The 26794-nt window shown below is 49.2% G+C and overlaps 3 protein-coding genes and 1 long non-coding RNA gene across 7 annotated transcripts in view; 2 read left to right on the top strand and 2 right to left on the bottom strand.

The window, feature by feature from the left end:
• The window catches only part of LOC127602061 (bromodomain-containing protein 3-like), an 11147-nt gene extending 7925 nt beyond the window's left edge, over window positions 1–3222 (top strand). For 2 of the 3 annotated variants that reach the window (XM_052067898.1, XM_052067900.1), the window contains 5 exons: window positions 1–20; window positions 528–734; window positions 829–1061; window positions 1170–1483; window positions 2228–3222. The exon at window positions 1–20 is cut by the window's left edge and continues 109 nt beyond it. In XM_052067898.1, coding sequence (XP_051923858.1) covers window positions 1–20; window positions 528–734; window positions 829–1061; window positions 1170–1483; window positions 2228–2346 — 893 coding nt within the window. In that variant the 3' untranslated portion in view covers window positions 2347–3222. The remainder of the gene's footprint in view (window positions 21–527; window positions 735–828; window positions 1062–1169; window positions 1484–2227) is intronic. The other variant, XM_052067901.1, reaches the window with a different exon arrangement.
• Window positions 3223–3720: 498 nt separating this feature from the next.
• LOC127602084 (putative uncharacterized protein BRD3OS) lies at window positions 3721–4662 on the bottom strand. The gene has a single exon (XM_052067939.1). The coding sequence runs from the start codon at window positions 4199–4201 to the stop codon at window positions 3875–3877; it is 327 nt and encodes a 108-aa protein (XP_051923899.1). The 5' UTR covers window positions 4202–4662; the 3' UTR covers window positions 3721–3874.
• Window positions 4663–6841: 2179 nt separating this feature from the next.
• LOC127602057 (glutamate receptor ionotropic, NMDA 1-like) lies at window positions 6842–23332 on the top strand. 2 transcript variants are annotated; one of them, XM_052067889.1, is made up of 21 exons: window positions 6843–7283; window positions 8261–8517; window positions 9284–9418; window positions 9500–9676; window positions 11734–11796; window positions 12379–12476; window positions 12893–13014; window positions 16830–17004; window positions 17827–17977; window positions 18060–18146; window positions 18510–18645; window positions 18740–18867; window positions 19592–19756; window positions 19848–19966; window positions 20081–20193; window positions 20294–20442; window positions 20708–20865; window positions 21588–21749; window positions 21814–21923; window positions 22014–22159; window positions 22254–23332. In XM_052067889.1, coding segments are annotated over exons 1-21 (2718 nt in total). In that variant the 5' UTR covers window positions 6843–7282; the 3' UTR covers window positions 22320–23332. The 2 variants fall into 2 exon arrangements, with proteins under 2 accessions (XP_051923851.1, XP_051923849.1); XM_052067891.1 differs by lacking the exon at window positions 11734–11796 and having other exon boundaries at window positions 6842–7283.
• Window positions 10436–11107, bottom strand: LOC127602087 (uncharacterized). The gene is made up of 2 exons (XR_007962702.1): window positions 10899–11107; window positions 10436–10700 (listed from the first exon to the last, which is right to left on the bottom strand). It is a non-coding gene; the product is annotated as an uncharacterized LOC127602087 (long non-coding RNA).
• Window positions 23333–26794: the final 3462 nt, after the last annotated feature.

The following is a 26794-nucleotide window of genomic DNA, read 5'->3' as shown; positions in this document are numbered from 1 at the left end:
CCATGGCCCGCAAGCTACAGGTAACGCCGCCGAAACATATTGCAACTTGTTCAAACGCGGTTGCCGGGGCGATACTGAGTAGAGTTCGTTCGTTAACTTTATGCGCAGTCATTTAACGGCATGTTTTTTTTTTGTTGTTGTTGTTTTGGGAAAAAAAAGTTTGAAATGCCTCCGAAAAATGCAGATTTGCTCCTCCGCAGAATCACAGTTGTTCTCCATGAAATCAAGACTTTCTCTGCGGATTCTTGGGGCTGGGGGGGGGGGATTCAGAGGCCATCTGACAGGGATGACTTGACTTGACTTGAGTTTTTAGTTGCAGGACTTTTAGGACAGAAACTGGCAACGACTTGACCTTTGGACTTTGTTTCGAAGTAACTTTGACTTGAACCGCTTGACTTGCAAGTCATCTTGTGGCTTTTTAACACAATTTGCCTTGAGTAAGAAAGAGGAGGGGGGGGGAAAGGGTCTCCCGGCGGCGCGGGGCTCGGTAGCGGCTGTCGGGGCTGACGGCCGGCATCTCGCGGCAGGACGTGTTCGAGATGCGCTTCGCCAAGATCCCCGACGAAGGCGTGGAGGCGTCGGCGCCGTCCACGACGCCATTGGTTAGTAAAAGCACGGCCTCGTCCGACAGCAGCAACAACTCCTCCTCAGACGAGTCGTCCGACTCAGAGGAGGAGCGCGCCACGCGGTTGGCTGAGCTACAGGAGCAGGTTGGTGCTGCCGGCCAATCCCAGGTCAAGAACATTCTACTTGTCTCCTCCTCGAAGCCAGCGCACGTTTCGGTCCGCCCGCCGCGGACGCTAACGAGCTTTTTTTCCCCCCATCCAGCTGAAGGCCGTGCACGAGCAGCTGGCCGTCCTGTCGCAGGCGCCCGTCAGCAAGCCCAAGAAGAAGAAGGAGAAGAAGGACAAGGACAAGAAGAAGGACAAGGCCGACAAGACGGCCGCCAAGGCCAAGCCCGACGACGACAAGAAGCCCAAGGCCGCCGCCCAGCAGCCCAAGGCGGCCAATCAGAAGAAGGCGCCGGCGCGCAAAGCCAACAGCACCGTCGCCGCCGCCAGGTGAGCGAGCGCTTTTGCGTCCGTCGCCGTCGCCAACTGCGCAGGAACGAGTGCATCAAAAGACTGAGAAAATGCCCCCCCTTGCCCCCCACCCTCCCACCCCCACAGACAAGCCAAGAAAGGCACCAAGGCGGCGGGAGGAGGCTCGGCCAACGGCGACGACGGGGGCGGAGCCGGCGAGGAGTCGTCTTCTCTGCCAATGTCGTACGACGAGAAACGCCAGCTGAGTCTGGATATCAACCGCCTACCCGGAGAAAAGCTGGGCCGCGTGGTGCACATCATCCAGTCCAGGGAACCTTCCCTGAGGGACTCCAACCCAGACGAGATCGAGATCGACTTTGAGACTCTCAAGCCGTCCACGCTCCGAGAACTGGAGCGCTACGTCAAATCGTGCCTGCAGAAGAAGCAGCGGAAGCTCTTGCGTGAGTCCCACCCGCACAAACGCCAACGAAACGTCGCGTGACGAAAGCGGCTTACTCGACGACCGCGACCGTCTCGAAACGGAGATGAACGATGTACCGCAATCAAACTTGGCGCTCGTCCGGCTCGGTGCTTAAAACCAAGAACGTTTTTGCTGTTCACCCGGCAAAGACCCAAGTAGGAGCCACGTCATCATAAAGCCTCACCGCTTAACGTCGACGTTTACCCCAATTGTAGCCATAATGCGCTGTTAGCATCCGCAAGGCTAGTTTGGTGATCGCGCGCTAGCTGATCAAACGCGCCATCGCTCTTCTGATTGGGACGATTATGCCCGACCGAGTTCACCACTCGACAGTTTGCGCAGCGATAACCCCGCCCACTGCCCCTTGACACTCAAAAGTACCCTGAACGCACCATCTTGCTTGCGTAGGAAATGCGTTGCGTAAGCGATAGCAATGTTCAGTAGAACGAGCACTTTGTCTTCTAGAAGATCACCCATGCCTGATCTTCCAAAAAAAAAACCCCCAAAAAAGCCAGATTTGTTTTCGTTGTCAAAGCCAACAATTTTCCAAACTTGTCTTACAATCCGACCCAAACCATCGGAAAAGGACTCGCTTGTCTCGTTTGAAGTCTGCGATTTGGCCCGTGGAAGCTGGTTGTCACCATGACGACGACTGCCGTCAAGCAACTCGATACAACCTCTCGACTCCGCGTCGGGAACTCAACATTTGTTCTTTTCTTTCTAGAGAAGCAAGCTGGAGGCGGGGCCTCGGGAGGCGGGGCTAGTCGTTTGAGCGGGAGCTCGTCTTCCTCGTCTGACGACAGCTCCTCAACGGGAACGTCCTCTTCCTCAGACACAGACTGAACACACACCGACACGCACACACCTTCTGGACTTGTTACACACACACACCATACACACACACACGTACGTATATAAATATATAAATATATACATTCAAGTACACACACACACACATACACACACCCTGATGTATGTACATAAGCTCAGCTGTTTTTTTTTTTTTTAGCATCTAGTCTTTTGTTTTTTTGAATTTTGTTCTTTGTTTGTGGAGGAAAAGAAAAACTCGACACGCTTGCCGTGAAAAGAATGGGACAAATGTGTCGGCCTCACGTGGGGGGGGTGTCACTGTTTTTAGGGGCGGCGCAGTGTTTCTTCGACAAGACTTTTCTAGCCGACGAAAACATTTCGTGACGTTGCCGCTTGCCCCACCTTTCCACCAACACTACATGTCTCACTTCCTGTCGGGAGACCCGCCTCTCGCCGAATAATGGTGCGAGGGGGAAATACGTTTTTAATATTTGAAATTTTACGTTCTTAATCTGTCTTGTTTGGCCACCCACCCCCCGTGATGACATCATTGATGTCGTCCGTCCGGTCGGTCAGACGGCTGGCGTGCGATGGACGTGCGGGCGAGTTTGTTTTTAGTTGCTCTACTAGTTTTTTTTTTTTTAATTTTACTAAGAAAAAGGAAAAGAGTGATTTGATGTGTTTGCATGCACTCCGTCGGGCCGTACGTCAGCACTGTATAGTAGCTTCCTGTATAGTAGCTTCTCGTCAAGTAGCTTCTTGTGTAGTCGTCGTGCTACACGCGTGTGCTACACGCCAACACACGAGAAGCCAGAAGAAAAAAAAAAAAGTCATTTGGTGTAATTACTGATATGGGATCCTTATTTTCTGACTTCCTTTCTTTTCATAAATAAACATAAAGTGACCTTGGCCTGGCTCATTCTGCCATCATTTTTGCCCATTTCTCACGTGCCCAAAGAATGGGAAAAGCATTGATTCAAACATGGGAGTATGGCACATGTAAGTGAATTAAAATGTCGGGACAGAGAATCTTTTCACACACCCGTGATGATGGAGCCATGCCCCTGGCGTGTGGGCAAGGAGAGCAACGGTCGCAATGCAGCTTCAGATGTTTATTGGAACAGGACAAAAACACAAATGCAAAATGATAACACTTAAGGAGCTGCTGAGTGTTACAAATAGCTTATTACATCTATTTTAAAGGTGTGATCCAAAACTTAAAAGTCACATCAGGGATCTCCCAATAAAAGAATCAAGAGTGATTCAATTTACTATTTGATCAAATGTAGCAAGCTGCCAGGTCGGGGGGGGGGGGGGAGTAAAATACCTCCCCTCAGGTAATACATGCGTCAGTCTGCTAATTAGGAGGGGCAGGCCGCAGGGATGACGGTTTTTTTTGGGGGGGGGGGGGTGCCAGTCCAGCCCTCCTTCGATCACAGTGATTAGGGGCTAGTATTCGACTCCCAGTTCCAGAATCTAGTCGTAGGCTGGAATCATTGAGCATTTCCAGGTCCCGAAAGGGATTGTCCAGGGTTGGCTGTGTGATCAGCCCTCCGCAGCGCTACATGAGCACGCAGATCCTGGAGCGTCCCTGCTCCTCGTCAAGGCGGCTCTTGTCGGGGACAACCACGGCGCTGTTGCCGTAGCTGCTGTACCAGGCCGACTGACTGCGGCTGAGGTAGGAGGACGGATGCTGGGGTACCGCCGCCTGTTGCTGCCGCCACACCAGCAACGACGTGTCCAGGTAGCGCAAGCGGGCGAACGACTCGGACAAGGCCTTGGAGGCCAAAGGGGGCAATGGAACCAGGGGACCGCGGCCGCCAACGGCGCCGCCGACGGGCGCAGCGGAGGCGGAGTCCTCTAGCTCGGGCCCGGCTGAGGACGACATGCGGATGGCATCCCGAGGAAAAGAACGGGCAGAAGCAGCAGCTTCCACAATGCTGAACTTCGACTCAACTCCACGTGACGCTCCCACGAGTGGGAGGACCCGCCACGGCGCGCGTTGCCATGGCGACGCACCTGACCCCGGCACACTTGATTACTGTTGAGCGTTCCGAAATTTCCCAAAGGCCACGAATGGAGTCCAAAAAAATGCCACGCGGGCTCTCCGTTAGCCCTGCGGCTAACGGCTCATGCTAACGCTGCTGACCATCACGGCAAGTCCAAACTTTTCAAGGACACGCTCGTTAGCTGCGGTTAGCGTTAGCGTCGTTGTTTGTCTTGACCATTCAGAGGATATTATGGTGGATTCGTTGATCCAAATGGGAGAAAATATGTCGTTAGATTTCGATCAATATCACACTTCAGCCTCTTCGCTTGTTAGCCGGACAGCGCGTCTCTGATTTGAGGGTCGGGTAGAAACAAGCGACGTGTTCGTCAAATGTTCTACGGATTGACAGGTACTTGACTGCAGTACATTAATCTCATAAAATTATTTATTCAAAGTATCGGAAATGAAAAAGTCTAAGACAATTTCATTTATACCGTTAATTGCTCGTTTAGCTAAGTGATTTAAAAAAAATTGGAACTTTTTTAGCTCGTTTGTCTCCCCAATTTGTTGACTAGTTGGAGGTGTCAGATGAACGAAAATTGCTATCTTCTGGATCATGTGTGCGTCACACCCCCGAATACTCTACAAACCAAATCCTTTTTTGAAGAAAATATTATTATTTGAAATCTGTGTAATATTCGAGCCAGGATAGTCGAGTTGATGTGACGTCACCATGTGATCGTTTTCAGTGTGCTCCTTATGACTGCCACAGCATTAAAATTAATATTTTGACCCTTCCCTAAAAACGTGAAACGTTATATGAAATGTAATTCTCATCAACCGTTTTATTTAAAAATTGGCAACTGGGGCTCTTTCCCACACTTGATTGATATCTGAAAATAGAAGTGTTTAAAGTTACGCAGCGATGCAAATATGTAATACCAGTGTAAACCACAGGATGGCAGACATCGCTCACCAGCCTGAGGCAGCAATCGCGGACTGTGTTAATGAATTGGGGATCAATTGCCTCTCGTTGACGAAGCTACAGAGCAGACATTTTACTTGCTACCACTGTCTTGGCAACTTTTGTTGTTGTTTTTCGCTGAAACTCTGCTATAAGTGCGTGTTTTATGCTGAAATCCCTGCAGGGGTGTCAAACTCGGGTCCTGGACGGCCGCTGTCCTGCATGTTTTCCAAGTCCCCCTGTCGCAACACACCTGATTCCAGGACCTGACTTTGACACCTATGTCCCTGTATGGAGGAATGAGGGCCTCTAAAAAGGTCGGACATCACAGTTTGCCTTGACCATTCAGACTATATTATCTCAGTGTCGCGGAATTTTACGAACGGAAGTTAGATTTACATTTCGCTGTGAAGTTTGTCTCGATGGGCTTTGATTTCATTTCATTGTTAATGGTTCTGACAATCTGATGGAGACCAATCTTTGAGTAGGACTCAGAGACAAACCCTTGTAAGAGACAATTTAAAATGATAATAATTTGAACATGGTGATGATGACAACGATGATGATGAGGATAAGGTGACATAATGAGAATGATAGCGAAGAAGATGAAAATGATGACAATTTTGTTGATGACGAGAGTGACTATGATGAAGATGAGTTGACTCCTCACTTGTGTCCCACTTTCTAGACCCTCCGCCATGGCTTCTACACACGCGCACGCGCACACGCATACAAAGGCACCGCGTGAATTTGTGGCCTGGGGTCCGAAGCTCCTTCGCTGCGCGCGTTCGTGCTCTCTGATGATGTCACACGCGGGCCACGCCCACCAGCGGGCGCTTTTGCGTTCCCCACGTCAGGTCAAATGACATGTCAAAGCGGCCTCCCGGGCTCGCTGCCCGCGGTTTGCCGGGAGGGGCGGGAGGGGCTTGTTACCACGGCAACCGCAGCGGGGAGCCCAGAGCGGCCGCTTCCGTCCCGGCATCGCCGTCGTAACTATCGACACGCAGCGCAATGACTCATTTATGACTTGTTGAAAAGATACGCCAACATGCATGGATGCGTGCGTCCTTGCTATCGTGCCTGCGGTCGTGTACACATAACACAAGCACTGGAGTCTTTTTTTAATTATGATTACAATTTCATCCAAAAGAAGCTAGTTCAAGATGCTACTGCATCTGAAGGCATGCATTGATGCTACGTTTGGATTATGCTGTATGTATAATTTTTCATTTTTAATATTTAACACTATCTTTATAACATTAAATCCCCATATGCCATCCCTCGTTTTTCTATTATTTCATACAAAATGCATATCACGGTTTCTTACGATGTTTTGATTTTTTTGGCTGTTTTTTTAATTAGGCAATCCGCCGCGTGCTGTTTTTTACAATGCACGATGATCTTTAATTTGCTGTCATGTCGGACACAACAACAGCGACACAAATTTCGAATGGCCTTTAAAAGATTACAGCTTTACGCGGGACTCAAGCTCGGTGTGTGTGTGTGCGTGCGCGCGCGCACGCCTGATTAAACCCCAACAAGGAACGCGGCGAGGCTCGCTCGCGCGCGCTGGTGCTCGCCGCTGACGGGGCCGCGCGCATCCCGCCCGTCGTCGTCGTCGTCGTCGCCGTTTTCGGGAGTGCGCGCGCGCGCGCGAGCATCAAGGGCAAGAGACGCGAGCATCCCGTTCTTTCATCATCGTCATTCGTCATCTTCACCGTCGGGCGTCGTTGTTTCGAAGGAAAGGTGCGCGCGCGTTAACTGACGTGTGGCGCGTGCTTGTGCGCGGGAATCAACAGGGCTGAGCGCGCGCACGCCCCAAAAAAAAAAAGAACAACAACACAAGAGAAGGAGAGAGACCAGCGCGTCGACATCCGTGAAAGAGCCACAAGCCGGACCTGTGGCTGGCCCAACGGACGCGCCAAGGAGACTGGAAGCAGCTGGGCTAATTGAGCCAAGAGGCAATCGGCGGATGCTTTTATTTTGAAAAAAAAAACCCCAACAAACAAACGAACAGTAAGTGCTTTTATTTGTGAACCCCTGCTTTGACTTCCTTCTGTAGTTGGTGACGTCATCGTACCCGTGAACAGCGTGCAGTTCTTGGTAACCCCCTCACCCAACTAGTGTGAACGTGTGTGCGCGCGCGCGCGCGCGAGCGAGTGTGCATTGCGGCGTGCAGTGTTGTCTGTGTAAATCTCGTAGTTGCTGTGTGCAGTCTGTCGTGCGTGTGTTTGATGGTTTTAAGATTAAGATATCCTTTATTTGTCCCATACTGGGGAAATTTACAGCCTCCAGCAGCAAGAATGTAGGTCGAAAGAAGAAAAAAAAACAGCAAACACCGTTCAATTAAGTGCAATATAAACACAAAATGGATAAATCGCAGTGTTATTTACATTTTTTTGCAGTGTGATTTATTTGTTATGTGTATTGTTTGCGTGTCATGCATGAAGTGAATTATGCTTTATAGTCAGTTTTTATTTCGAGGGTGGTGTGTTAAAAAACCTTGTTCCCGTGTGTGCGTGTGCATCGTGTATCTTTATGGAAGAAAAAATGTTCTATGTCAAAGTGTTGCGTGTGTTTGTTAACGAGCGTGTTGTTTGCACTGTTGTGAGTGTGCAGCGAGCCGTTGTGTGTTAAACATGTCGTGTGTGTACTACATTAGTTTTTGTGTGTGTGTGTGTTGGGTTCAACGTGTGTTGTGTGTGACATGCTTGATGTTACTGTGTGTGAGAATGTATTAGCACTTGTGTGTAAAGCCATGTTGGTTGTGTGTGTTTTGTGTGTGAAGTGTGTGCTGTGTTGTGTTGTTTGGGGTTCAAAGTGCATCAAATGTACTCCCGCTGTGTGTAAAGAATAATTATTTGATGACGTGTTTTGTGTGCGCAGGCCGTTTAAAAAAAAAAAAAATTTAGCCTGATTGCCAACATTTGCTAAGTGACATGACGACGATGCCATGGGCATGCTACTAAGCGGCGCTCATCTACTCCCCCTAGTGGAGGTGCGTGCGTCACTGCTGCTGCTGGCGCTGCACTGCGGCGCGGTGGCGCTGTGCGGCTGCGAGCCGCGCGTGGTCAACGTGGGCGCCGTGTTGAGCCAGAAGCGCTACGAGCAGGTGTTCCGCGACGCGGTGGCGCACGCCAACGCCGCCTACGGCCGCGACCGCTTCAAGATGAACGCCATCGCCGTCACGCACAAAGCCAACGCCATCCAGATGGCGCTCTCCGTGTGCGAGGACCTCATCTCCAACCAGGTCAGACCATGCGGGAAATCCATCGTCCGGTCCGGGGGGCGTATGTGCTCGCTGAATATGCAAATCCGAAGTGACCCAAAGCTTGCGGAATTAATTGGGGGACGGCATTCAAATTTGGGTGAAGGATCGAACCCGGAACCTTTGAGTTGGGAGACGTCCAAATCGTCTTCTGGTGGAAAATGCGACATTTCACCAACAACTGCAGCTAGGGTTAACATTTAACAATTCTTTTCTGAAAAAAAAAACATGCTGAATAACTTTCTCAACATTTTTATACTCCCTGCACACACTCTTGAGAGCACCACTGCCACCTACTGTCGGGGATGTGCAGTTTCAGTCCAGTATTGCAAAAAAAATATTTTTTTTAACAGAACCTGTTCCCTGAGGATTTCAAGGTGTAGGAAAAAAATGTTTTTATTTTATCAAGTGCCCAAGAAAACTGTCAAATGGGGGCAACGAGACTATTTAGGGAATTGGGAATTTCGCTTGGCTTGGAGTGTTCAAGCAGCGACATTCTCGCGGCCAGCAATCGTTGGCCACTCGCGCACGCACTTCACGAGGTCACCCGCGGCTCAAACGAGGCCAACATGCCGTCCGCCGAGATGGACGTCAGATTAACGGCCTGACGCACTCATCCGCACGCATGGATTACACCCACCAGATCCACGCGTGCGCACATGCATCCACACACGTGTAATAACAACACAATAACAACAACAAGCACAGACACACATGTGATAGCGCCGACGCCTTGCGACTGTTTTAGGTGTACGCCATCTTGGTGAGCCACCCGCCTCAGTCCAACGACCACCTGACGCCGACGCCCGTGTCCTACACGGCGGGCTTCTACCGCATCCCCGTGGTGGGCCTGACCACGCGCATGTCCATCTACTCCGACAAGGTGAGCGCCCGGGGGCTCCTCGCCGACGAAGGCACGAAGCTCTCTTCGCCCCGCTAACCTTGCCGCCCGTGCGCCCAGCAGAGCATCCACCTGTCCTTCCTGCGTACGGTTCCGCCCTACTCGCACCAGGCCAGCGTTTGGTTCGACTTGATGCGAGAGTTCCGCTGGAACCACATCATCCTCATCGTCAGCGACGACCACGAAGGGCGAGCCGCGCAAAAGAGACTCGAAACGCTCCTGGAGGAGAAGGAGACCAAGGTGATACGCTCACCCCCCCCCCCCCCCCCAACCCCCGCCCGCACAAAAAGTCATGCTGACTGGAACTTCGCACAGGCGGATGGACACACATGCACACACAGAAAAATACACACAATAACACACAACAGACGTATTCACACACGTACACAATGGATAGACACACCGACAGATGGGCACACACACAAACAGAAACGCGCACACCCGTGGCCACACGCACACACATTACAGACACACACTGGCGCATATGTACACGTGGATATACATGCACACACACAAACTTGAATGACACTTACATAACACACACACACACACACACACACACACGTGTTTCTTTCTGGTGTCTTTGTGAGGACGTTACCACGGTGACAGCTGGCCTCACGTCCCACCGTTCAAACGTGAAAGCATTAAAATGTGACGCTGTTACCGCAGCAACTCTTCGCCGGGGAAGCGCCCTCACGGCGGCACTTCCTGCGTCATCCTCATTGTCATCCTCCTGCTGCTTCTTCTTCTTCTTCTTCTTGCTCCGCCTCCTCCTCATAGGTCATGTGACTGGTGAGCTGGGGTCATGTGACCAGGGCTAGCCGCATGCTAACAGGAAGAGCTCATTGAAACACTGTGCTCAAACTGTTTCTTTTTGGTGACGTGTTAGCGCTATAGCATCTGCTCTGCTGTGTCAAAATTCACAACTGAGGTCATGTAGTTGCATAAGTCTGCACACCCTCGTACAACTTGGAATGTGGCTTTGTTCGAAATTCAACGGTCCATTTCAAATTCATATCCGTGGACTTTCAGGTGGTAGAGCGGTGGTCTCCCAACCGTAAGGTTGTGCGTTCGATCCTCAACCCTTGTGAGCATGTGGACTTCCACGCTTCTTTTTCTCCAAATGTTGTGTGTAACTGTTGGACTTAATTCTTGTTGTTGACAAGCCTGGTGAAAATCTTTCTAAAAATGAGAAAGAGACTTACTTTCAATGTTGATCCATTCCTTGTGATGAGAACGTTGCCCCTACCAACATGGCCGCCACCTAGTTTAGCCAGGTTGCTAGCAGGCTTGCTGTTGAATCGCGTCACTGCTGTACTTGTTGTGTGTAACTGTTGGACTTAATTCTTGTTGTTGACAAGCCTGGTGAAAATCTTTCTAAAAATGAGAAACGTCTGACTTACTTTCAATGTCGATCCATTCCTTGTGATGAGAACGTTGCCCCTACAAACATGGCCGCCACATAGTTTAGCCAGTTTGCTAGCAGGCTTGCTGTTGAATCGCGTCGCTGCTGTACTTGTTGTGTGTAACTGTTGGACTTAATTCTTGTTGACAAGCCTGGTGAAAATCTTTCTAAAAATGAGAAACGTCTGACTTACTTTCAATGACCATCCATTCCTTGTGATGAGAACGTTGCCCCTACCAACATGGCCGCCACATAGTTTAGCCAGGTTGCTAGCAGGCTTGCTGTTGAATCGCGTCGCTGCTGTACTAACCGAGCATCACTACTACCGATGTTTTTGCGTATTTTGCCGAATTTTGTTTAACTGACCGAGTTGAGGTTTGTGCTAAGCTAAGCTAAGCTCACAGTTTCATTCCGTCGCAAAAGAAAGTTGATGTTCGTTTGTTTTTGTGTCATTGTGGCCCAGCGAGTTTCACCCATTTTGTTCTGCGCCTGTAAAAATAACTCGAGGTCTAAATTTGTCTCCCATTGTCAGCTCATTTGCATATCAAACAAATGAAAGCACACGTTGCGCACACAAAGTTGTCATCATTTGACAAAATCAAGCCGTCGACACTAAAAACCAACTAACCGAAAGAACGATAAGAAAGTACACCAACTCATGCTGATGAAATCACACCTGCGCGTGCAGTCACGTCGACAGGTTTCATGTGTCAGGTGTGTGTGTGTGTGTGTGTGTGTGTGTACGTGTATGTGTGTGCGCCCAAGTGTATCAGCATTTATGCGTGTGTCAATGTCTGGGTGTATAGCTATGTGTTTCATTCCTGTTGTGCCGCGTGCGTGTTTTGCGGCGGGCGTGTGTGTGACGTTCTTTCTGTTGTCACACGGCCATCAGACTAAAATCAGGAACAATGAAAACATGGAGCAACACGGCTTTGACTTCCGGAGAACGCCTAAGGTAGAAGATTGTCTAAGGTAGAACGCTTGCATGGTCCAAACGCTGCACGCCGCCCGCCCGACCGGCCAATCTCGTCCACCGGCCGCAGCCCCGCCCACCCGATCCAGAGATAGCCCTTATCCTGGAGGCAGCCATCTTTCTTTTGGTTTGTCATGACTTTGGGAATGCAGGAGAGACACGCCCGTTACCCCCCCCCCCCCCACACCCACCTACTCTCCCACCCCATGTAAGGGATGCATGCGGGGTCCGACAGACGGCACCCACCAGGCGGGACCTCCCACTTCTCTACAAACACCCCCCGCCCCCCCAAGTCCTCAACCCCTCTCGAGTCTTTGGTTTTATTTGCGCTCGCTAACATGCTAACATGCACGTCCCTGATTGGTTGGTTGGAGCCTTGCATGTCCACCAGCTTTCACTTCCACTTCCCGCTCCCCATTGGATGCCCCCCCAGTACCCCCCCTCACCTTTGCACAATTGATTATTAGTATGGGGAGAGTGGGAGCATGGTTGGGGCGGGGGCGGCTAATGTGCTAACGTAGCGTGTGCTATGATGTGTTGTGACGTCTCCGTGTGGAACTTCAGGCCGAGAAAGTTCTGCTGTTTGGTCCAGACACCAACCTGACAGCCATGCTCCTGGACGCAAAAGACCTGGAGGCCCGCGTCATCATCCTCTCTGCCAGGTCAGTGAGCTGACCGCTAACGTGCTAATGGCTTACTAGCTGCTTTTTGGTTATATGATGTTGAGTGCTTGCTAACAGGAAGCTAGTTGGTAGTTAGTTTGAAGTGTGTCAGACGACATGTCACATAATTTATTGGAACTTCCATCTCATTCAATTTGCATACAGCATAACAGCTAAATGCTGCTTCACCGTGTTTACTTTGAACTACGGGCTCCACGAATTGACCCGAGTCCGAATCACTTGACTTGGTCGCTGAGGCCCCCGTATCAGGACCATTGGCACGAGGGTGGATGCCCATCTTCAGTTGACATCTAACTGAACAGGCAGCTAGCTGCTCGCTAACTACCAGATAGCAACTTGCCACGCTAACAAGGGTCCCGTTTGTTGTGTTTGTGTTGTGCGTCCACGTGCGGCAGCGAGGACGAAGCGGCAGGCGTTTACAAGGCGGCCCGTCATCTAAACATGACCGGTTCCGGTTACGTCTGGATCGTCGGGGAGAGAGAAATGAGCGGAAGAGCTTTGACTGAGGCACCGGACGGTATGGACCACGTGGGAATTGTCTTCCGCTTCCCGTCTCTGTTTTGCTTCCATTCAACTTGTTTTCTACCTGTACGCGTCCACGCATACTTGCCGAGATAGCATCGAGCTACATTAGCAAGTGGATGCCGAAGTGCTGCTCAGCTAACATCCAGCTACATCAGTAAATGTTTGTTAAATAGCTTCCTGATCGGCATCCAGTGTGTATGTGTGGAGAAATTACAAAGATGAATTGATTTTTACACGAGAGCAACGTTATCAGACGTATATTCGGAAGATGCAATATGACTGCAGGTCAGTGTAAGGTCACAAGACACCCGGCAAACTGGAAGCCAATGCAACTCGGCTCGTTGACTTCAAATTTAGCACAAGCCTAGAAAAAATGTTGTAAGAATGGACATTTAGGTTTGAAAAAAGTGGCCTGACCTAAAAGTTTGGGGAAGGGGAACGGTTGACTGAGTCTCATACCGCATGCACTTGATCTTCGGAGAAATTCCCAAGTGGTGACTAAAACGAGGACACATGGTTCACTAACGATGCGCCACGACCACACGCATTGTGGCAAGATGTAAAACCACAACACTGAAGAACATTGAAAACATTGCGTAATCATGATTCCAGTGGATACTAGCTAGGCTAAAAATATAGCCACCTTGAGTCTAGTGGCTAGTGGCTAGGCTAACAATATAGCCACCTGAGCAAGTGGATAGCAGCCAGGCTAGCATGTACCCTCATAAGCAAGTTGATTGCGGCTAAGGTAGCTTGTAGCTTCATTAGAAAGTGGATAGCGTCTGGGCTAGCATGTAGCTTCAGTACAAGTGGATAGAGGCTTGGCTATGATGTAGCTTCATTGATCTTGATTCACCTGACGCAAGGGAAATTTGTTGCTAATGAGTTTAGCAGACAGTTGCTCCGAGTTACCCCTCACCGCCACTTGGATGGTAACATGGCAGCTGTGATGCGGGAAGCTAATGGCCAATTAGCTTCTTTTTGGCGCTGCGTGGTCTGCTTTGATGTTTTTTGCCGGTTGAAGGTTCAAACATGCCAACCAATCATGTTTGAACGCGTCAATCCTGTTGCGCGTGCGTGTGCCTTTCACTGTTCTAACACCTTTTGTTTGTGTCATCTTCTTTAGCTTCTTTCTCCTCACCGCCGCCTGTCTGCCTTTTGTCGTGTTACGCCGGCGAGGGCGGGGCTTGAATACAGTGACCTCCCCCCCCCCTCCACCCCCCGCCGTTTGTCGCGTGGGATACGCTGCAGACCCCCGCCATAAGAGAAAATCTGCAATGCAGACAAAATTGCATTTGACAAAAACAAGTGACCATATTTTTGGATTTGTCGAGTTACCAGTCGTTTCTTTTCGCTTTGAGTAAAAAGAAAAGCTTTTCGATTGAAGGGCTGCACGGTGGTTGCGAATGTTCTGGGTTTGGTCATGTGACGTTCGCAACCTGAGCCCACCCTTCACTTGTGATGTCATCTTCAGTCGACGGCAAGTGGCAAAATGGCCGCCCCCTGAGCTATTTAGAGCAACGGGGTGCGGTAGAACATATTATAGGATAGAACAACTCTATAGGGTGAAGCGTGTTTACGCCAAAACTGACACCAAAAAAGAGACAATTAACCGTTTTTAAAAATTTTAACACCAAAAATGTTGGGCCGAAATACAGTTTAGTTAAAGTTAAGTTCGTTAGCTCAATGCTAACGCTATAGATGGTCAAATTACAAATTAGCATAGCTTGTTAGATAGTTGCGTGGGGGGGGGGTTCACTGTAATAATAATGTTTGCTGGTGGAGGGTTGGGGGTGGGGGCGCAGACTTCTTGTGTTGCCACGGTAACCGATGGTGGGGGCTGTCATTGTCTGAACAAACGCTGGTAAGACAACGCCGACGCTTCTCACGCTGCCATTGATCAGCCCCGGCCACGCCCACTGTGACGTGGTCCAAGTTGGTAACGCACACGCACACCCACACGTCCATGAGTTGACGACTCACTCGCACATGACAACACGTGACAAGGATGTGCACCTGACGTGTCACGTCAGCCTGTCGTCAACTCGTTGACACATGACGATCACGTGACAAGTCATCACGTGTGACACAACAAGTCCTCTCGTCATCAATCAATGACCCACTAATCACGTGAGGACTCGGTGGCACACATGGCAACTCGTCAGGTGCACAAGTCACGTGTTAGCGGGCCGTCATTTGACAACTTTTCGACATGATACATTTTTTTTACGTGTCGTCACATGTCAACAAGGTTTCACGTGTCACCACGTGACAACTTTTTGACACAAGTCAGTTGCGTGTTAGCAGATTGTCACGTTTCAACTCCTTGTCACGTATGAAGGAGTTGTCACATGTCAGCAATTAGACGTCATGTGTCAAAGAGTCGTCGCACAATGAGTTGTCACGTGTACATGAGTTGTCACGCGTTATCACATCAACATGTTATCACGTGCCCGCGGGTCATTACGTCAACGAGTTAGCACACATTTTCACACGGCGAGTCGTCACCTGGCGGCGTGTTGTCACGTGCCGACATGTTAACGTGTGCGAGTCATCACGTGTCAACGAGCTATCACGCGTTATCACGTGGTGAGTGGTCACTTGGCAACGTGTCGTTACATTCCGACATGTTAGCACGTGCCTGCGAGTCATCACGTGTCAACGGGTTATCGCGCGTTTTCACGCGGTGAACCGTCACATGCCAACGTGTCGCCTCCGGTCAGCAAGTTGTCACGTGTCCGTGAGTTGTCATGCTTTGTCATGTCACGCGTCATTACGTGTCATCGAGATGCGACGTATGATGGAGGGTCAGCCGTTGGCGTGTGCTGAAGGTTTTTTGACAAGGAACAAATCATTTCACATTCCAAGCTTCCTTAAGTGGACCTTTTAAAAAATAAAAAAAGGTCTCCTGATTATTGTCTGAGGTCACATGACCATCCAACATGCTGAGCTGAGGAGGTGGACTCACCTCCTGCCAATCACAACGTGGATACCGCACAAGATGGTGTGATCAAATGCGGATTGGAGGCGATTCCTTGATCAAAGACCTTCAGTGTACTTGACGCACGTGACCTTCTTCACCAGACACATGGTGAAGAACATGGCCCGTAATCAAGTTAGCTTAGCTCTGCCTGGTTAGCATTCCAATCATTTCATTTCCTTCCGAAATGAAAACTTCAAAACAACAACACAGTTTGTTTTCACTATGCTAATACTGTTAGCCACTTTTCGGTGGTCTTTCCAGTAATCAAGCTAGCAAACAGTATCAGCCAGTTTTGGAGGTAAAAAGTCAATGGGAAAATTTGCATGGCCCCCAAAAAAATGCACAGCATTCTTCTTTTTTCTTTTCTTTTTTATAATCAGCATGCCTTTGCTACTTAAGCACACTGGAGAATATGTCTGATTGTGAGCGAGTTTTAACAGCTCTTTTCTTTGGGGAAATGGTAACAACAGTTTACTGCGGGCAATGCTAATGGCGTGTGTGACGCTAACAGTGCGAGCCGGTTTCAACATCTGTTATTTCATTAAGCAACGCGAACGGCGCTAATGGAGTTTGCAGTCGCCTGTGTGACTGGTGAAAACAGTTTTGGAGCTTTTTAATTAACAAGCGGCTGTGAACTCCCAGCATGCAGTTTTGGTGCCTGGAGTGTCTGAAAGTGTAATTAAGGACATGAGTGTAATTAGCATGTGTGGGCGTGCGGGCATGCGTGTGTAACTTATGAGGACACAGTTAGCGCTCTGCCTGCATTAACCCTTGTGTGTGTGCGTGTGTGTGTGTGTGTGTGTGTGTGTGTGTGTGCCGGTTAGGCTTGCTGGGTCTGCAGCTGATAAACGGTAAGAACGAGTCGGCTCACATCATGGACGCCGTGGGAGTCGTGGCGCAGTCCCTGCAGGAGCTTCTGGACAAAGAGAACATCACGGAACCTCCGCGCGGGTGCGTGGGCAACACCAACATCTGGAGGACCGGACCCCTCTTCAAAAGGTGCGCCACTATACGGGTCCACACCACGGTTGTTGTACCCAAAATAAATAAACAACAACAACAAAATACAATTGAAAACAATTGTGTGAACAAAATAAAATAAGAATGTACTTCTGTGGGCGGCCCGGTGGTCCAGTGGTTAGCACGTCAGCTTCACAGTGCAGAGGTACCAGGTTCGATTCCAGCTCCGGCCTCTCTGTGTGGAGTTTGCATGTTCTCCCCGGGCCTGCGTGGGTTTTCTCTGGGTGCTCCGGTTTCCTCCCACATTCCAAAAACATGGGCAGCAGGCTAATTGAACACTCTAAATTGTCCCTAGGTGTGAGTGTGAATGGTTGTTCGTTTCTGTGTGCCCTGCGATTGGCTGGCAACCGATTCAGGGTGTCCCCCGCCTACTGCCCGAAGACAGCTGGGATAGGCTCCGGCACCCCCCGCAACCCTAGTGAGGATCAAGCGGTACGGAAGATGAATGAATGAATGAATGAATGAATGTACTTTTGTATGAAATGTAATAATCATGTAGCTAATATCAGAAACCGACGTGTCTAAAAGTTTTATCAGTATCATGGTGAGTCATTGTCAATTTTGACAGTTTGCCACTTTTGTTGCCACGTTTTTTTTTTTTTAAATGGCGACATCTTGCCAAATTGCCAAATGTGTGACGAATGTTCGTCAGATGTCTCATGTCGCCACTTCCATTGCCGTATTCAAACATAATACAGTTAACCCCTGTGGATTTGACCCCGCCCCCCACCACCACCAACCCCACCCACCCACATTTTGTTCACACTTGGTCATTACGGTGACGTTGAACTCTGTCGTCAGGGTGCTGATGTCATCAAAGTATGCTGAGGGCCTGACCGGTCGCATCGAGTTCAATGACGACGGCGACCGGCGCTTCGCCACTTACAATATCCTCAACTACCAGCAGAAGTCCGGAAGAATTGTACAGATCGGAATATTCAACGGATCGCAGGTGGGGGGACATTCCACGCACCCATACATGATTACACGCGAGAAGACGTGATCACATGTATGTTCATGCACGTGTGTGTCAGGTGGTGATCAACCCGCAGAGGAAGATCATCTGGCCTGGCGGGGAAACGGAAAAGCCAGTCGGCTACCAGATGTCAACCAAACTCAAAGTCTGCTAAACGGCTAACGTGCCAAAATGCTCATTTATTAATATGCTAATGTTCGAAGATGGCGATGTAACATGCTCATGGGCTAACGTTTCAATGTGCTAACATGCTAATGTGCTTATGTGCACATTTGCAAATGTAATGGGAAGCTAATGTGCTAATGTATTAATGTGCCAACATGCTAGTATCCAAACGCATTGTTTCAATGTGCAAATTTGTTCAACAGTGTGCAAATATGTGAACGGACCAATGCTCTTAACGTACTCGTGCGCTAATGTCTTAATATGCAATTTTTATAATGCGGCAATGTGCTAATGGGTGAATACACGAATGTGCTAACATATGCTAATTTGCGCGTGCGTGCAGATCGTGACCATTCACCAGGAGCCGTTTGTGTATGTGAAGCCCACAAAAGCGGACGGAACGTGTAAGGAGGAATACACGGTCAACGGAGTCCTCATCAAGAAGGTTATCTGCACCGGACCCAACAGAACCATCCCAGGTTTCTCTCACACACACACACACCCATGCGCGCACGCACAAAAGCGGTCCCCGAGTACGACGTGTTCACCAAGCGCATTTCGTGTGTGTTTCAGGTCAGCCGACGGTTCCTCAATGTTGTTACGGCTTCTGCATCGACCTCCTCATCAAGTTGGCCATGAGCATGAACTTCACTTATGAGGTTCACTTGGTGGCCGACGGGAAGTTTGGAACACAAGAGAGGGTAAGAATCGGCTTCACCACGCACATGCATTGCAACACATATAAAATTAAAAAAAAAAATGTATACGGGCACTTTGACGCTTTTACATAAACATGCATATTTCAGGTACACATCCCACTTCATCCATCAACTAACAGTGTCTCCTATGTACATGTATCATTGATATACATGCATTATACATGCATGGCAACATGTATTATGCGCATGTGTGTGTGTGTGTGTGTGTGTGTTTGCGAGCTGCTGATTGAATGTATCAGAGGTCTTTGTTGCCATAACAACACTGTCTCACATCTTTGTTGCCAAGGCAACACATTGCCTTGTTGCCTAGTGACACATTGTTGTGTTAATTGTTGTTGTTGCCACGGCAACACTATGTCACATCATTTCCTTGGTGCCGTGATAACACCTTGTCACACCATTGGCTTTGTCGCCATGACGACAGCTTGCCACACGGCTGCCTTGCCATTCAGGGTGTGCACTCATAAGGAGGCGGGAGAAGAGCCATCCAATCAGGGCAAAGCTTTTTTTTTTGCATGTTGAACATGAATGAATATTAATGAGCCGCTAGAATAGCTTGAAAAAGGGCATTTGCAAGCAGCAAAGGAGGCGGGGCATGTCCCGTCCCCCCTCCCCTTTCCAAGAACGGCCCGGGCTGCGCCTTGACTTTGCATCTGTGGCTCGGCGCGGTCACAAAGCGTATGTTGCCGTCCCACGACGGGTGCAGGTGAACAACAGCAACAAGAAGGAGTGGAACGGCATGATGGGCGAGCTCCTGGGGGGTCTGGCCGACATGATCGTGGCCCCCCTCACCATCAACAATGAGCGCGCGCAGTACATCGAGTTCTCCAAGCCCTTCAAGTACCAGGGACTCACCATCCTCGTCAAGAAGGTAGGAAGCCTTCTCGCCGGCGGCCGCCAGCGCCGTAGTGAGAGTGAGAAGATGATCGGGAACCGATTTGCTGCGCGTTGCGTGATTGCAGGAAATCCCTCGCAGCACACTGGACTCGTTCATGCAACCTTTCCAGAGCACCTTGTGGCTCCTTGTCGGCCTGTCGGTCCACGTGGTGGCAGTGATGCTCTACCTATTAGACCGTTTCAGGTAGGAACACCCCCAACATGGTGGTGCGCCCCGTGTCAAAGGTCACTTTGAGTCTCTGCTGCGTGCCGCTATATGAAATTTTGGCTAGTAACGTGTGCATGTTCGCGCGCGCAGCCCATTTGGAAGGTTCAAAGTGAACAGTGAAGAAGAAGAAGAAGACGCCCTCACCTTGTCCTCGGCTATGTGGTTCTCCTGGGGAGTCCTCCTCAATTCCGGGATCGGAGAAGGTAAGCCCGGCGCGTTGTCCCCCCCCCCCCCCCCCCCCCCCCCCGAGCACACGCGTCGGAAGCGTGTCTGAAGCTTGTGCCCCGCCCCCCTCCACCGTAGGAGCCCCGAGGAGTTTTTCGGCGAGGATTCTAGGAATGGTGTGGGCGGGCTTCGCCATGATCATCGTGGCATCGTACACGGCCAACCTGGCCGCCTTCCTGGTGCTGGACCGGCCTGAGGAGCGCATCACTGGCATCAACGACCCCAGGGTCAGCGCTCGCGCGGCCACAGCCGTCATGGTCCTCTCCTTTCCCGATGTCGTCCGCTCGCGCCGCTGAGCCTTCATCATCATCATCATCACCATCACGTCCTCCTCCGCGTCATCGTCCATCCCATGTTCATCATCCTGTCCACCCCCCAACCCCCCGTCATGGTCACGCCAGGGTAATGTTTCAATTTTATGCGCACTGCGTCTGGTTTGCATGTTTTCTGTCCGTTTGGCGCGCTGAATGTCTCCCCGCGTCCGTCCGTCAGCTGAGGAACCCGTCGGACAAGTTCATCTACGCGACGGTGAAGCAGAGTTCAGTGGACATTTACTTCCGGCGTCAAGTGGAGTTGAGCACCATGTACCGGCACATGGAGAAGCACAACTACGAGAGCGCCGCTGAGGCCATCCAGGCTGTCCGAGACAAGTGAGAACTCGCCGTCTCCTCCTCCGCCACGTCGCGGCGGCGGCGGATGTTAACGTTGCTCAAAAATCATCCAATGTGCTCCCGAGTTTGAATAACTGCTCCGAGTGACGAAATGTCAAATTGAAAATTGAAATTGTTGTTTCGGTAAAGTAAAGCATTAAAATGGGAAAAATAGGAGAAAAAGAAATCAAGGGAAATTTAGAAGAGATAAAAATCTGTGATTAATCACAGCTAATTCTGAGTTAACTATGAAATTATCAATTTAATCACGATTAAATATTTTAATCGTTTGACAGCACTAATATATGTATGTATATATATATTTTTTTTTTTAAATTTTGAATAAGAAGTAGGGCGGCCCGGTAGTCCAGTGGTTAGCACGTCGGCTTCACAGTGCAGAGGTACCGGGTTCGATTCCAGCTCCAGCCTCCCTGTGTGGAGTTTGCATGTTCTCCCCGGGCCTGCGTGGGTTTTCTCCGGGTGCTCCGGTTTCCTCCCACATTCCAAAAACATGCGTGGCAATGTGAGTGCGAATGGTTGTTCGTCTCTGTGTGCCCTGCGATTGGCTGGCAACCGATTCAGGGTGTCCCCCCGCCTACTGCCCGAAGACAGCTGGGATAGGCTCCAGCACCCACCGCGACCCTAGTGAGGATCAAGCGGTACGGAAGATGAATGAATGAATGAATGAATAAGAAGTGTTCTCTCACTTGTGGCCCCGCTAGCAAGCTGCACGCCTTCATCTGGGACAGCGCCGTGCTGGAGTTCGAGGCCTCGCAGAAATGCGACCTCGTGACCACCGGGGAACTTTTCTTCCGCTCGGGCTTCGGCATCGGGATGAGGAAGGACAGCCCCTGGAAACAGAACGTGTCACTCGCCATCCTCAGGTGAGCCGGGCGACCCTCCGCCGCCACCGTTCCCGCAAACTAACCAACCGGGTCGACGGCTCAGTTCCCACGAGAACGGCTTCATGGAGGATCTGGATAAGACGTGGGTTCGCTACCAGGAGTGCGACTCCAGGAGCAACGCGCCCGCCACTCTCACCTTTGAGAACATGGCAGGTGAGCGGCGGGCGTGGCGCATTTTGCCGCGCGGTGCCTCGTGGCTCTTTTTCGCACTTCTCCCGTGGGTTCTTCTCGCCCGGTGTCCAGGCGTGTTCATGCTGGTGGCGGGAGGCATCGTGGCGGGCATCTTCCTCATCTTCATCGAGATCGCCTACAAGCGCCACAAGGACGCCCGCAGGAAGCAGATGCAGTTGGCGTTCGCCGCCGTCAATGTCTGGAGGAAGAACCTGCAGGTGAGCGACGCCGCCGCCGCCACCTGACAACCGGCGACCGTGACTGTGACGATGACACGCTAACGCGCGTGCCCCGTTCTTCCTCCTTGTGTAGCCGTACCCGACCGACATCACCGGACAGATGAACTTATCGGACCCCTCCGTCAGCACCGTGGTCTGAACGCCGCGGCCACGCCCACAAAACCCCCAATACACACGTACACAAAACACGCGAGCACATTCCAGTAAGTCATTTTATTTTGCTAGCGTAAGTGTTTCCTGGTTATTTAGGGCGGAGCCAGTGGGCGCCATAAAACAAGTTAAAATCCTTATTAATAATAATAATAATAATAATAATATTAATGAGAAGTTTGCAGGGTACACTGTCGTGCGGTGTTGATGTGACATCACCAAGATGTTTGTGAATAATTTCGAACGATTCTGAGCAATATAGCAAAAGATCAACACCAGTTGCTGGCAACTTTATGTTGCTGGTCGCCCGCCCGCCTCCGAGGCTCCGCCCCCTAACACTCCCACGGCATGCTGGGATCGATGATGTCATCAGACTCGTATTATGATGTCACTCTGTCTACCTCCACCGGCCAGCCAACACAAAGCAACACGTGTCACGTGTGTCATCAAAATGTTTCGCACGCGTGAAAAACGCTTGTTGCTTTTTACCGGCTTCACATCGCTTTGTTTTGTTTTTAGCAGTGAGGAGATTAGCCACATGTAGCAGCATTTTCACAGAGCTAGCATGTTTCGCTCAGAATACCGACGGAGATTTGGGGCCTCGTGTACTAAAGATGTGATATTTTTAATGAAAAGACCAAGGTTGCTTGACAGAGCGACGTGTGCACGTAAGAGCTACGCGGATGAAGACTGGCCGCCGTTTGTAATTGAAAGTTTTGCGTCAATTCACAGAACCATCGCTCGTTGTTGAGCGCGGATGACAGCATGCCAAAAAGATTTGCTTTTCAGGCCTCCGCTTTATTGTCCGGCGTCTTCAGCTCACATTTGTGACTCATGACTCGTGATAATGTGCTAGTCGGATTATGCAGAGGGAGGAATTCCCATCAGCAGGTCCTGTTTAGGCTCATCAAGATGTGTGGGGGGAGAAGAGGAGGAGAAAGATGTCGATTTAGTCAGTCGTTTTTTTTGGTGGGTTTTTTTTGGCCGCATGCCTTGTTTCAGCACGAAAACCGTGCACGTCTTTCTCCATGAGGCCCCTGGACACCTCGTCCAAATTTGTTAGCGAAGCTATTGCTAAGCTAACTGAGCTTTTATAAACCCACTCGATGCGACGTTGCTCTTTTTTTTTTGGGGGGGGGGGGGGGGGACAAAGGCCTGGTACACACGTAACGATACTAAGAACTGTTTGGATCCCGACAAAGGAAGACAAACGGCAGCTAATTTTGTGTTCATTGTCTTAAGTGAGTTCAAGTTGAACTAGCTTCTCTCTTTTTTTTTTTTTCCTTTTTTGCGGCCCAAATAATTTCTTTGGGCCAAGCCGCAACGAGAGGAGATGGCGCACGGTGCTGATGACGCTCATCAGCCCGTTTTCGTCTTTGACATACATGAAATGAAGATTGCCTTTATGTTGCAGTTAAAGTATCCTACAATTCATGAATCAACAAAAATACTCATTGTAAGGAAAATAACATTCATTCATTCATTCATCTTCCGAGCCGCTTGATCCTCACTAGGGTCGCGGGGGGTGCTGGAGCCTACCCCAGCTGTCTTCGGGCAGTAGGCGGGGGACACCCTGAATCGGTTGCCAGCCAATCGCAGGGCACACAGAAACGAACAACCATTCGCACTCACGCTCACACCTAGGGGCAATTTAGAGTGTTCAATAAGCCTGCCACGCATGTTTTTTGGAATGTGGGAGGAAACCGGAGCACCCGGAGAAAACCCACGCAGGCCCGGGGAGAACATGCAAACTCCACACAGGGAGGCCGGAGCTGGAATCGAACCCGGTACCTCTGCACTGTGAAGCCCACGTGCTAACCACTGGACTACCGGGCCGCCCAGGAAAATAACAATTGGGGGCAAATGAACGACCTTGTTGGTCGCCAGAAAGATGTCAGCACGGGGCAAAACAGCCACAAAATGAAGCAATGATGGGAATCCATCTTTTTTTTTCAAAAAATAATTGTAATGACAAACAAGCGACCGTAAAGACAACAAGATTTCCTCTCTGTGGAGATGATCTCAGCACACCACATACAGTGCGAAACGGCCTTTACAGCAGCTCCTGAACTTTTTTGTTCTTCTACTTTCTTCCTTTCATAACTTTGCTGCTGTAAATTGGCAATTTCTCCATTGTGCGACGATTAAAGGGTTTCTTATTCTTATTCTTCGGCTGTCTCACGCTGATTTTCCATCTTCCCGTGTGGCCTCTGTCCCAAATCCTTGCGTGCGTACCAGACCTTTCTTGAGAATCAAATATAGACGGACGCTAATCGAGTTTTTCAACTTGAGCCAGTGACGTGAAATTTTTGTTTTGCGTTTCTTGGTCTGCCATGTGTAGCATTTTCACTTAGCAACACGTTAGCATGTTTAGCTGGTCGTACGAAACGCTCGCTAGTGCTCCGTGAGCAAATATTAGCCCACACGGCCCGGGTGGCTAATGTTGTTAAATTGTTATTCAGACAATGCACTTTTGTTGACCAATGTGTGGAAGAAATACAGATTTTTTATTTTTCTGAGGCAATTTGTGCTAACGACGCACATGGCTAATTTGTAGTGATGTCATCAAAGGTTTTCAAGGCAAAATGATGTCTCAATGCACTTCTTTCATTGATGGTTATGTCGACTTCAGGCGGGCGTCAAGACTTTTGCCTCCCCCCCTCCCCCACCACCACAGTTAATGTCCCATTACCTCCTTATGCTAGCTCAGCAGTTTAATTGGACTTTTCTTGTGAAAATAATTGAAAGTCGAGCTCTTTTATCCTTTATAGAGATTAACCGACGCCATGCTAATGTCTGTCCTTGAACTTGTGGAAATCCTTCCATACTAGCCTCGAATAAGAGGTTTACGGACACTCCAGTTAAAGTTAAATACAAGGCAGGACACAATAAAGGGAATGACACACGTTGCACATTTAAGCAAACAGTTGGTCAACCAAAAATGGGCAGAACTCTATCGCCGTATAAACCTTCAAATGCGGAATATTTTAACACATCAGCGCAGCAACATACTGTTAGCCTAATGGGATAATTGCCCAAGTCACATTTTTGGAAAATAATTGAATACAGGACAAATTCAACTTACATTAATTTAATCTTTGATCTCCACGACTGAAAATCTATACACACAAACTCCCCCCCCCCCCCCCCAAAAAATGCTTTTTTTTTTGTTGCATTTTTGATATTGTGATAACTTTTGCATAACAATTCTCGCAGGCACATTTTTTTCCTGCTCTGCGAAACCTTCTTAACATTTACATTCTTCCTTGTCTTTTCATCCAATGCTCACGTGTCATCTGCATGAGTGTTCCACACTGCCCCCGGTGGCCAAGGTCAGTGTTAGCGAATCAATATTGAGAACAGCAGAATATTTGGGGCGTGACAATGCGGTTTTTTTTGACAGAGGCGACACCTGTCCTTATAAGATAAGATATCCTTTATTTGTCCCACACTAGGGCCGAACAATTGCGCACAAAGGGATATATCGTGTTTTTTGAACGATGCCATAAAGGCAATTTCAATACGATTTTTTTCACACAGTACCAATGGCTTTTTTTGTAAATAAAGCTTTGCGAATTAAAGCTAACTCCAATTAAACTGTAGAATTTTTTTTCAATTTTATTTTAACACCGACTCCTCTTTACCGATTCCAAAATATAAAAAGACGGCGTTGATATCAGACCAAATGAGTTCTCTTTTGACACTTTTTTTCATGCATTGAAACATCAATGTAAACAAAGCCTTTTGATAAAGTGCTTCATATATCTGAACAATATTCAACATTCTCTTTTGTGGAACAAAAATGGAAAGACAATTTTCACAGGAAGATGAACCTGCTACTCTGATTGTTCTGTCTCAAGAACAACTGCATGTAACAGGAAACAATTTTGCCAAAGGCTAATCGTGTTGCATGCTTGATGTAAGTCCCCGGCACAGACCGGTGATTAAAAATAGCATTCACACTTGAATTAAAAAAATAAAAGGCTACGTAACTTGAATTTTCGCCCAATTGCAAAAATATCTGCAGCTGGAAAAAGTGCCAAAACAGGAAAAAAAAAAATTCTCGCCCCAGAGAAGACTGTTAACAGCCCTGCCAAATTCAAATCCTTTGAAAAAAAAGTGACTAAAAATGAGAGTTTTGAAGCAGTGAAAAATGGGACTGTTCTCCCCGCTCTCAAACAATATGGCCGCGCCCCTGCCAAAACAACCTCCTACGCAACTGTCAATCAAATATCACTATAACAACCTGGAAATCAAAATGAATGCTACTTTGCCTGGAGGCATATTTGAGTTGGCAAAATATATCTGCCCTTAAGCCCACGGTGATTGGAATATATCCCTCTTTTTCACTTGGTGACAACAAGGCACTCTAAAGCGTAGTACTTTACTCACACTTGATCCAAAAAAAGTGGTATCGATACATCCCTAGTCCTTAGACAAGAACCAACTTTGGACCTGCTCTAG

Source organism: Hippocampus zosterae, chromosome 6, assembly GCF_025434085.1.
Source record: "Hippocampus zosterae strain Florida chromosome 6, ASM2543408v3, whole genome shotgun sequence".
Taxonomy (NCBI): domain Eukaryota; kingdom Metazoa; phylum Chordata; class Actinopteri; order Syngnathiformes; family Syngnathidae; genus Hippocampus; species Hippocampus zosterae.
This window is presented reverse-complemented; position numbering and strand designations above follow the sequence as displayed.